This window comes from Notothenia rossii (genome assembly GCF_949606895.1).
Source record: "Notothenia rossii genome assembly, chromosome: 9".
In the NCBI taxonomy this organism is placed as follows: domain Eukaryota; kingdom Metazoa; phylum Chordata; class Actinopteri; order Perciformes; family Nototheniidae; genus Notothenia; species Notothenia rossii.
In genome coordinates this window covers 47,571,445-47,583,622 of record NC_136907.1, presented here as the reverse complement: position 1 = coordinate 47,583,622, position 12,178 = coordinate 47,571,445, and the positions used below count along the sequence as shown (strand labels likewise).

Genomic DNA, 12,178 nt, shown 5'->3' with positions numbered 1-12,178 from the left:
TGTCGCTGCAGGCCGACATTCAGTTAAAGGCGCGTGCCCATGCCGGACAGTTTTGGAACTTATTCAGGGTTGAAAAGTCAGACGTCATCCAAACGTCAGAAAATGTGCCACCTCACTGACCTCACTCTTCGGCTCAACTTATTTATGCGAGTCAGCCTTCTCCCAAATGAAGATAGTGAAGTCAAAATACCGTTCCCAATTAACTGATAAACATTTGGAGGCCTGTCTGAGACTAGCCATCAGCAGTTACTGTCCTGATTATGCAACATTGACGGACTCCATTCAGTGCAAGTCATCAGAATATGGTAGGGACCCACCTAAATATATTGAATTGTGTTTTGCATTATTATATCAGGACCATGGAGAGAGGTTTCTTACCCTGCTTGTTTTTATGTGTTTCTTAACAGGGAAATGAAGGGACAGTCAGCAAGAGAAGGAGAGAGAGAGAGAGAGAGAGGGAGAGAGAGAGAGAGAAATAGAGAGAGAGAGATAGTGAAATAGAGAGAGAGAGAGAGGAGAGAGAGAAATAGAGAGAGAGATAGAGAAATAGAGAGAGAGAGATAGAGAAATAGAGAGAGAGAGAGACAAATAGAGAGATAGAGAAATAGAGAGAGAGATAGAGAAATAGAGAGAGAGAGAGAGGTTTAACTTGCCTTTTTGTTTTATGTATTCATGTATTTGTTTCTGTTCAAGAACCCAAATAGAGTTGTTGTAGTTATCCCAAGTATAAATAAAACGTGTTATTCAGCCCCTTGCAATTTGGGATTTTATTTTTGGTTGGTAGACCTCCGTGAGCTGGTCATTTCAAAAGTAGCTCACCGGCCCAAAAAGTGTGGGCATCCCTGCTCTACGGTGTTGTTTACCTTCTGTGATGCGCGAGCTGATGACGTCGCGTCATCATCATCACTACTTCACGTACGAGTTTACATTTTTTCTCAACTTTGTGTGGAAAAGAGCGGGGATTATGCAGCCTTTTGATAAATATGCGGCCTTTTAAAAATCTGCGCCATTTTGCTGATTATGGGGTAAATTCTGCGATCGCAGAATCGCGTTTTGGAGGGTCTAGATAGTATAAGAAATGTGCAGAATTTGACAGTTTAATGGTGGAGGTATACACAAATATTGATAGATGTCTTGTAATGCACTGTTGAGGAACCTGTGACCCAAGTTTTTCATTCATTGCATAACTACACCGTAGTTGTGTATATAATATGTCAATAAACCTTAGAAAATCTTGAAATCTCAAAAGGGATGTGCAACATAGCCATTATATACAGTTTTTAATGAACTATTAGTAGAGAATAACGAGTAATGAATATACTTTATAGAGATCTGCAGATAAATGTTTAGTCTTCTCAAGCACCAACTATCAAATATCTCTCCTGATTGTTGGCACTTGACAATCACCTTCCCTGAATTTTACTCAGGTGTAACTAAAGTCTGCTCAGAATTTGCAAAGTAACTAAAATAAATGTAGTGGAGTAAAAATACCAGGTTAATCTCTGAATTGTAGTGGAGTAGAATTACAAAGTAACAATGAGCTATCATTTGGGTATTAATGCTGCCCATTATGGATACAAGAGATTTTCACCCTTTTAGTAATTACATGTTTTAAATTTGTACACACCAATTTGTTTCCTATCGCCTAAACCTCCAGGGGTGTACACAGTTTAATACTGTCAACTAGGCTTGGGCGGTATGACGGTATTACGGTATACCAGGGTATTTCGGAATCCCGTCGGTATGATTTTCAATACCGTGACGTCACAGACTGTGCGCCAAATCACAGATGCGTTTCATTCTATTACACTGACACGTAGTTTTGACAGGGACGACATTGGTTGTAATGCACAGCACGCGCCAGCAGAGGGCAGGGGAGGGCAGTCCGTCTTTCCCGCTCTCAGAGCTCAGCACAGAGCTGAGCTGAGCAAGATGGTGGCAGCATTTGCCGGCCCCGAACTCAGAGAACTAGTAAAAAAGAAAAATGCCTCTGCGCCTGTTTGGGACTTGTTAGAAATTAAAATCAATGTTTTGATGGTATAATGTAGCTTAAACATACCGTCAGTTTAAACGCTCTTTTATACTGAAAAAACAGAAATTCTTGTGCAGAAGCAGTTAAGCTTTTATTCTGAAAATCCTTCATCTACGGTTAGCATTTAGCATGTGGCTAATATACGATTTCCAAAAGAGGTGAATTGAGTAGCGAAATGACATGGAGTGGTGCAAACCGAAACCTACTGATTTAACACTACAACTATAGATGTCGAGATACTACCATGCTGAATATTAAATGAAAGTACAGTTTATTTGAATACATTGTTGTTTACAGACGAGAGTAGCATGTGACAACATCCGGAAACCAAACCAGCCGTGAAGTATTTTCTGTATATTTCGGAGTATTGATTACAGCGTTTAGAATGTGTTACATGAAAAGTGATGAAAGAGAATATGAGGAGAAAAGGCGGGTTAAGCATATGTTGAAGGTGAAAAGTACCAATCCTCTGTTTAAATGCAACAACGGACATTAGAGGCGAGGCGAGCCGGCTGGCGGGGAGGAGCCAGCAGAGGATATATAACGGCACCGAACGGGGGATGGGGCTTCTCTTCTTGCTCAGGAGAGCCAGATCACAGCTGTTTACTGCCGGAACAATATTCTGTCTGTAACACTACCGCGCCTTTTTTAATTAAAGTATCCCATTTGAATCTTTTCAGAGACTCCATTTAGTCTCATTTTAAAGCTTCTCTCCTGGACGCGAGAATAAAGAACATATTTAACAATTGGAGACCCGGCCGACGTGATCTCGTTTCACCGGGAGAGCAGTTGCAGTTTTCAAAGGAGCTTGAACAATGCTGGCAGACATACACTCGGGCCCATACAGAAAGGTAAAGAAGTACCTGTTTATTCAAAATCTTCAATAGATTACATAGTGAACAATAGGAGTGTGTGTCTGTCTGGTAAGTTGGACTCCTGAGAAAGACTGCCTAAATTTAAGTTAAAACAAGCCTAAATTGATAAACATTGGTATCCTACCACACGTGGCGTTGCTTTGTCACAGGCAGGGTGAGTTCAATTTCTTTTGTTGTATTTAACCCTGCATGCTATTCGTTTGTCTGTTATTACATGTCGGCTAGAGGCCAATCACTTCTATAGGTGTCTTTTGTTGCGTTTTAAGTTAACGTGAATGGTTTTAGGCCATTAAGCAGTCAGGACTGCTTGAGGCAAAGACACAGCCAAAGTTTGAAGCTAAGGTTATTGGAGTGAGTGTTTTGTGTTAACAACAGTGTGAGGCTGTTTAAAAAAAGTCATTTTTCAAGGAAAAGGCCTGAGGAGTTTGAAGCTTTCAGTGGTTACTTTATTTCTGTTTTCAAAAAGACATTGCGTTGTGGATTACGACGAGAAGTGCGACATTCGTGCGTTAGATAGACGATATTCTTCTGATTGTGTTTGGATAGCGTCCCATTTTGTCCCATAATAGCGTGTTTAAACAGAAGAGATGACCATACTGGCTCTTAAAGTCAAAACATTTACGTACATGGGTAGAGGGCTATGACGTAAGGGTATAAGGCCCATTTATCATTGTAAACTAAATAGAAATGTTATTTTGTGAATATTCTTGTTTGCAAATGTGTTTTGGCGGTTATGTGCTGTCTTGTTTAACCATAGTGTAATGTTCTTCCTATTTTAAAGATATTTTTAAGGAAAATAAGTTTCTCCTTGTTAAAAACAAGTCAGTTTTGCAACAGTTATTCCCTAGTGGATTAAGCTGGAAATTAAAATAGCGCACTTTGGTGATAGTACAGAATTATTACACAAATAGAAGAAACACCATAACATTGTGAAGTATAATTTTAAGTGTTATAAATAAACACGTGCTTGATCGCCAAGATAGAATTGCAAGTGGTTTCTAATTATAAGAGAAGAAACTTTACATAATACTTTTTCAAACACCAATTTATTGAAGCTAACACAAGTAGTGACATTAGCATAATTGCATACATTTCGATATGCACTGTACACAGGAGATTTGGATTTGAACCATATTCATATTTCAAAGTCAAAACCATACACGGTACAACTTTATTTTAACATTTCATATTTTAAATTTGCATAATTTTTATATAATAATTAACTTTATTAATATTTTACCGAAGAAATAATAATTCTATAACGTAAAAAATAAAATAAAAATTAATAAAACCTTGAGCAACTTAAAGAATAAATAAATAAATGATTTAAAGTTCGGACGAACAGCAACGAAGGTGCTAGTCAGAAGATTAGTGCTTCATCTTTGATAAGTTCATAAATAATTAGAGAACATGTCACCAAAACAAACGAAGTTGAGACTAGACGCAGAGCCAGGCTCAACAGCAGATATCAAGGGAAGGATAAAAATCAGATCAGATGCTATAACAGTTCCAAATCTTAGACAAAAGACATGGAACCACATGGAGAAACTGTTGGAACAGTGGCAAACGAGAGGACTGTATCCAGCTGATGATCAGCCTGGACCAACGAAAGCCCATAGAAAAGCTGTAGTTGAACATGAGAATGCTGAATACCTTAAACAGGAAAAAGCATGGATCAAAGCCGGACAACCCTCTTGGTATGGACCTGAAAACATTGCTATGAACAGAGCTGAAAAAAGAAAATCTAGAGTTGCAAGTCTGGTACTCCATCTAAAATATGTCAGCCAAGAATCAACGAACAGCATGTATGTGGCTCAAGGAGCAGAGCTCACAGCAAAGGAAGATAAGAAAGAAAAGAAGAAGAAGCTCCAGTAATCCAACCTTCAAAGCTCCTTCCAAGCCTGACAGATGCGCCTCCTCCCTACATGACAGAAGAATACAGTTTCTTTCAACCCCCAATACAAGCTCCAACTCTAGGTGTTTTAGGAGGAGTATTGGAGTTGGACGGTCTCCCCACAGCTACACGTGTCAAAGACTTGGAGTATGAGGTAAGACTCCTATCTGGTGAGCTCAACAGAAGATTGGAAGAACTAGGCATAAGAATGGAAGAGGAGCTCAACAGAAAGATGGAAGACCTCAGCAAAAGTATGGAAGCACAACTCCAGAGAAGAGAAGGCGAAGGTTCTCCAGACACCACAACCGTAACTGAAGCTGGAAGACTCAAGAACTGCTCAACACTCATGCTACCGCTGATAGCGGCTGGAGAAGGAGGATTGAAATACCAATCATGGACTCACAGAGACATGGAAGCATTAGCGGCAAAACTACCTCCACTTAAACAAGGAGGTCAGAAGTGGGTGAACGATCTGGAGAAATACACAGTCCAAGACCACCTGTGCTTGGGAGAAATGAGGGCACTGCTTGGACGGATAGAAGGAAACCTAGAGGCAAGAGCAGTGGATTCCAAGGCCAAATGCACCAACTCTCCAGATTACATTTTCTTCAACAAAGTCAGGTCGAGGTATTGGGCTGCCATTCGTCAAATCTACCCAACAACACAGAGTTTACATGCCCTCAACAGCCTGAGAAAAGAACCGGGGGAAGACATGTATGCCTTCCTGAAGAGATGTGAAGGAGTGTGGGAGGACTGCACTGGAGAACGACATGACGTTTCACCGTCTGTCGTAATGCTGTGGAAGAACGCGGTCATTAACGCCCTTCCCCAATCAGTGCAGGCAAGCCTGGGAGATGTGGTGGCATTAGACGCTATACCCATTGAAGAATGGAGACAACATCTCATTTACCATGATATGAAATACCAAGCAACCCAGAGGGAAAAAGACGAAGAAATTAAAACATTACAACTAAGACTCTTGAAGATACACATGGCTGAGAAAGATACCGAAGCTAATAAAAACAAGAAAGCGGCAAGGCAAATGGCAGCTACATCAGAGAAGGCAGGGCAGATACCTCCAACAATTCAAGCTCAGGAAGAACCAGAGAATGCAGGGCAAACATCTCAAACAGTTGAATCTCAGATAGTGCCAGAGAATCAGATGAAGAACCAACAACCAGGAGGTTTCCGAGGAGGCAGAGGCAGAGGAAAAGTTCTCCGGTTCGAGGGATGCTACATATGCAATCAGCTGGGCCATTGGGCTAGAGATTGTCCACAACAACAAATGAAACACTCACCACATGCACCAAACAACGGCCCACCATGCAGTTTCCATGATGACGATGGAGGCAGGGGGTCCCAGAGATGTCAAAGACGTACAGGATTTCCAAACATGAACCAAATGCCACTGACAGTCTGGTATCATCCACAACAATGAGGAAGCTTAGAGGACCAGACCATCAGGTGATGCATCTTCAGCACTAGAGTATTTTGAAATCCAGCTACATAGAGCCACATATGTCACCACAGGAGGGAGAGGTTGAATGTTATTTAAAAGATAGTGAGTAGAATATTGCATTTACACAGAGAATCCACAGATTAGAAGTAGCAGAGTAGAACATTTAGCAGAATATTTTTGTAATTATGAGAAGGAAAATACATTACGAGTGATGTTGTTCCCCCACACAGAAAACTATTGTGTCCACACAGCTAGTGAGGTCAAGAAGACGGGCTTCCACCCAAAATATGCAAGGGGCGGCAATACACCTGACGTGAAGCTGTCCAGACCTGAAAACAGAAACTCGATTCTGCTGTGGTGAAGTCTGGCTACAAAGGGAGGTGTCCGATAGGGTCGCTTGTCTCAAACCAGTGAGGAAGTCAACAAGAACCCAGCTGAACTAGAGAGTGACTGTTAGCGGGAGAACAGTGACGGAGCGAGAGAGACTGGCCTAACATTTTCCAGCCAGTACATAGATAGACCCCGTCAGAAGAACGGGGCTGTGTTTAAAGGGGAACTTCATTTATTCTTAGCCAGAAGTGCATTTTTTAATCAAACAATTATGTGATTTATGGAGTCAGATTACATTTTTCTCATAAACACAATTTCATAATCGGTCTTAAGTATCTGTTTTAAGGCGTGAGCTGCAGATTAAATAACATAACACTGATTGAGAGCTTGGATGAAGAAGTTGTAGGGTTTTTACAACAGTTTCAAGAATCAGTCTTTATTTAGTTATTCTTGAGTAACTTTACTGATTTATAGTGTAGTGCGTAAGGCAATATCTCATTTGAGTGAGGGGCACCAGCCCTTCATGCAGGTCACCCTCTGTGAGAATAGTTCATATTTTCCCTCCAGTTTGGAGAAATATTATTTTTATCATATGTTAGTTCAACAGTGTCAACAAATCCTCTAATCCTAGAATTATTGAGACGCATTAGCGACATCAGGGGTATTGTTTTTCGCAGCAACGATGATGCATAATACCATGACAAAAGCCATTATTGAAACAAGTAAACTATTAGAAGTGCTAATGGAAAATGTTTTGTGAATATGCATTTATGCCATCAGAAAGCCATACATCATATGATATTTTTGTACGCCTTGTGGGTACACGGAGAATTTATATTTATTTAATGCAACGTTATGGGTTTTACATGTCCTGTTCATAATACGGTAATCATTGCAATATTAATTGAGCATTTTATGCTCAAAGGAGGGAGTGTCATGATTATACAGATATGTTGATTTCAGTGACGTTGTAGTTAATAAATAATAAAATGTAGTCAACAATAGGTCTCATAACAACAAGAGGTATGCCGAAGCTTTGGCCTTCTCCAAGGAGGGAGTGGTCCAGTTTTAGATATTAGACAAATAGAAGTGGATGAATATGTCAGAACTCTGAGTAATATTATGCAAGTTTTGTCTACACAGCAGGCTAGGAAAACTACAGAGATACCAGACGAGACACCAGAAGAGAATCCTGTTCGGCCAGGTGATTGGGTGAGGGTGAAAGTTCACAAAAGACAGTGGGCTCATCCCCGGCGGACGGAAGCGTGAAAAGTTGTAACAAACATCACACGCGCTCCGGTTTAAAGGTAAAGAAAAAGGAGCAAATTGACACCACCTCACACATTGTCACCCTTCACTGGCAACTTCCAGAACATTATTGGGAGTTAGGACTGATTTGGCAGAGCTGGAACAAAACAATAAATAGAAATAAGATAAAGATAGAAACAGCTCAAAAGACAAATTGTCTATAGATTTTTATAGATTGTACATTAATGTGAAAACCTATTTTTTTGTTTTACATCTGAAAAAGAGTCCACATTTTTGTATATGTTATTTTTGTACTCATTATTTAAATTCTGTAACTGACACAACCAGGGATAAAATAGAGATGATGACAAGAACAAAGCCAAACCAATTGTGGGGTCCCCTAGGGATAAGAGTTAGAATAGCATTGTTGATTGTGCTCATTACACTTGGCACCTTGTTGGTTGGATGGGGAGTACAATATCAAGTAAAACATGGAACCATTAGTTCACTCATAGAGAATGCCCACATCACTAACAAGACTCCCGCTGTGTTTCACAGACTTTCACTGCAGAGTGTGGGACATGAGAGCGGAATACGCCCTCCATGCAACCAGTAGAGACTGTAAAGGAGGAGATGAAAAGCAAAGCAGATGGGCCACTGAAAAGAGTTACAGCGGAAGGATCCAAGAGCAGATGGACTGAGGAGAAGGTGGACGGAGGAGAGGAAAGGACGGAGGAGTTGGCATGGTCCGGCAGAACGTGAGGGGGTCGTGGCTTGACAACCAGAGGGGGAGAGAAGGAAAACGAGAGTGAGTGAGTTTACACATAAACACACTTATTCACCAACGAGAAATACGTAAAGAAAAATATTTATTAGCCATGAATTAATCAATTGGTGAATTTATAAAGAAAAAAAGAGGAAACTATTAGATAACCCTAAAAACACACTGAGGATAGAACATATTATTCAATCTTTTCATCATATGAACAAATTATTCTTTAAGAGTTTTTTATTCATGTGTGAATTTGGGGAAGATTTAACTTGTTACAGTATAGACCTACAGTTTAAAGGGATGGTTTTAGTAACCACTCTATAAAAGCAGACAAATCTTTATTTGTATGAAAAATGTTAAAGGTAGAGCTAGTACCAAGCCAAAGATAGTATTCCAATCTAGAGTATTGATTTCTCCATTGTAGCATGGTTATTACCTCAGGAGGGAAGATTAAGGTGGAAATAACATTTGTTTTTCATCCAAGATGTAGAGTTTTAAAAAGACACTGGGCAAAGAGAGATTGCACATTTTAATTAAAAAAAACTAATATAATTGGGAGTAATACATGGGGGGCCTTGGATCACTCATTGTGATGGTGCATATTTTACAACAAATATCGTTCAGGGAGAAGGGGTCGCTCGATCCACCCTGCAGATGTTTTAAATCTTACTTGCAGCTTCACAGGGAGCGCACGGCACCAGAGTATGAGTTTTAAAAGACACCATTCAATCAGTGATGAACTGACATTTAGAGATGTTATTTAAAGGAGAAACATATCTGCCATAAGTGTAAATTCCTGAATTAAACTACAAACCATTAATGAAATGACTTCTGTTTTTAAAATCCTTGTTAAAGGAGGGAGTAATTATCACATGCTCGGGCACCCAAGGTTCCACACACTGTTAAAGGGGTTAGCATAGCTATTTAAGTAGACCAGAATTGAAAATAAATTAGTATAATGAGTTATTGATATTCCACCGGTTTTCACACCATTTCAGGGACTTTATCACTGCATTAGAACAGACCACCCAAAGTTACTGAGTAGGAACTTTTAAGTGATGAAATTCTACAACTGTTGTAACTGACCAAAATCTTCTCCCAGAAATGACTGTCTAGAATGCCGTACCCCAGAGTAGAACATACAACGGCCCCTTCAAGAGAACATATTACTTTCATACCTTAAATGGTATGAAAGGAGGGAGGGTAAATTTCTCATGAGGAGACAGTTACAAATGCTAGCAGAACAAGACGACCCACCCCGTATACAGATGTTGATGACAATGATGAGTTAGTTTAAATGATATGGATGTTCGGAGATGAGATTGATCAAATGATGTCCAGCCGATGTGATTCTTTAAATGATGAAATCATGTGAAGAAGTGAGCAAAATTAAAATGGAGTGAATCCATTTCAATTTACTTCATACTATTCCAAGATAGTATATTTTTAATATTCCAATTAATTTTACACTATTCTAAGATAGTCCATTTTATTTGACTTTATTATTTTATACTATTCTAATATGGTAGATTTCATGTTGAATAAATCATTGCTATTCTAAAATGGTTTGTTTCTTTTCACTTTGTAAAAACAAGTGCCTTAACACTGAGCGTGGTATGAGAACGGTTTCTGTGAAAGGAGGGAGGAAGAAATGTTCTGATACCAAGCCATTGCTGCTATTTTGAAGAATGATATTGAATGCAAACACTAGAAGTTATACACAAGGGAAAACTTTTATGTTTGAGCACAGGCAAATAATTTATTTTGTATTTTTGTAAAGTTAAGCCTATTGAACCATTCCATTTTGATTGCATGTTTGTAATATGAGATATGTAATATGCGAAGTTCAGATGAAGAACTCATTGATTTCAGTATTATACACACCTTTTAGGTGTGTAAGGAGGGACTGTTAGAAATTAAAATCAATGTTTTGATGGTATAATGTAGTTTAAACATACCGTTAGTTTAAACGCTCTTTTATACTGAAAAACCAGACATTCTTGTGCACAAGCAGTTAAGCTTTTATTCTGAAAATCCTTCATCTACGGTTAGCATTTAGCATGTGGCTAATTTACGATTTCCTAAAGAGGTGAATTGAGTAGCGAAATGACATGGAGTGGTGGAAACCGAAACCTACTGATTTAACACTACAGCTATAGATGTCGAGATACTACCATGCTGAATATTAAATGAAAGTACAGTTTATTTGAATACATTACATCCGGAAACCAAACCAGCCGTGAAGTATTTTCTGTATATTTTGGAGTATTGATTACAGCGTTTAGAATGTGTTACATGAAAAGTGATGAAAGGGACTATGAGGAGAAAAGGCGGGTTAAGCATATTGAATGTGAAAAGTACCAATCCTCTGTTTAAATGCAACAACGGACATTAGAGACGAGGCGAGCGGGCTGGCGGGGAGGAGCCAGCAGAGGATATAGCAGCACCGGACGAGGGATTCGCCCTCTTCTCTTGCTCATGAGAGCCAGATCACAGCTGTTTTCTGCCTGAACAATATTCTGTCTGTAACACGACCGCGCCTTTTTTAAATTAAAGTATCCCATTTGAATCTTCTCAGAGACTCCATTTAGTCTCATTTTAAAGCTTCTCTCCTGGACGCGAGAATAAAGAACATATTTAACAGACTATTTTGGGTTTACTCCCAATGAAAAAGGTGAGCCATTCAACCCCGACGAAGCTGTGTGTACTAATTGCCATAAGAAAGTTGCAGCAAAAGAGAGTAACACGTCAAACCTCCATTCACACCTCAAAGTGCATCACCCAATAACTGCTGGGAAACTGAAGACATCGTCAAAGAGCAACGTTACCGCAGCCAAGTCCACGAGTCAACCAACCATATCGGGTGCTTTTGCTAAATCAACAAAGTACAAAACAGATGGAAAAAAAAAAAAATGGAAAACGTGCACGGAGGCAGTAACAAGATATATAGCAAAAGATGTGGTATCCTTTCGTACCGTAGAGAAAAGTGCTTTCCGTGATATGGTCAAAACGTTGGATCCTCAATATGAATTGCCCGGAAGAAAATATTTCTCTCAAAAAGCCATACCCAACCTGTACAATAAAGTTCGGGAAGAAGTTAAATCGCTTGTGATGGAGGCAGGCAACTATGCTTTAACAACCGATATGTGGTCATCACAAAACATGGTACCCTACATGTCTTTGACAGCGCACTTCATAACATCTGACTGGGAACTAGGATCAAAATGCCTTCAAACCAGCTTTTTCCCAGAAAACCATCCAGCCGATAACATCAGTGGAGCCCTCCGCGATGCACTCACAGATTGGGGTTTAGATGGCAATAAACTGTTGGCAATAACCACCGACAACGCAGCAAATATCGCAGCCGCAATAACGAAAAACCTTAAGTGGCCGTGGCTTAATTGTTTTGGGCACAACCTTAACCTGGCCGTAACAAATGCACTGGCAGACCAGAAGCATAAGACTGAGAGGGCATTTGGAGTATGCCGTACCATCATAGCCGCCTTCTCCCACAGCTGGCCACGAAAGAGGGAACTAAAAAAAAAGCAGCAAGAGTTGGGACTACCTG

General features: G+C 39.8%; 1 protein-coding gene across 3 annotated transcripts; it reads left to right on the top strand.

Moving 5' to 3' along the window:
• Positions 1–2,275: 2,275 nt before the first annotated feature.
• Positions 2,276–11,726, top strand: LOC307020126 (uncharacterized protein). Of its 3 annotated transcripts, none has more exons than XM_079651285.1 (3): positions 2,276–7,897; positions 8,397–8,646; positions 11,006–11,726. In XM_079651285.1, the coding sequence occupies exon 1, from the start codon at positions 4,833–4,835 to the stop codon at positions 6,237–6,239; it is 1,407 nt and encodes a 468-aa protein (XP_079507411.1). In that variant the 5' UTR covers positions 2,276–4,832; the 3' UTR covers positions 6,240–7,897; positions 8,397–8,646; positions 11,006–11,726. The 3 variants fall into 3 exon arrangements, with proteins under 3 accessions (XP_079507411.1, XP_079507410.1, XP_079507409.1); XM_079651284.1 differs by having other exon boundaries at positions 9,713–11,726; XM_079651283.1 differs by having other exon boundaries at positions 8,397–11,726.
• The last annotated feature ends 452 nt before the right edge of the window (positions 11,727–12,178 follow it).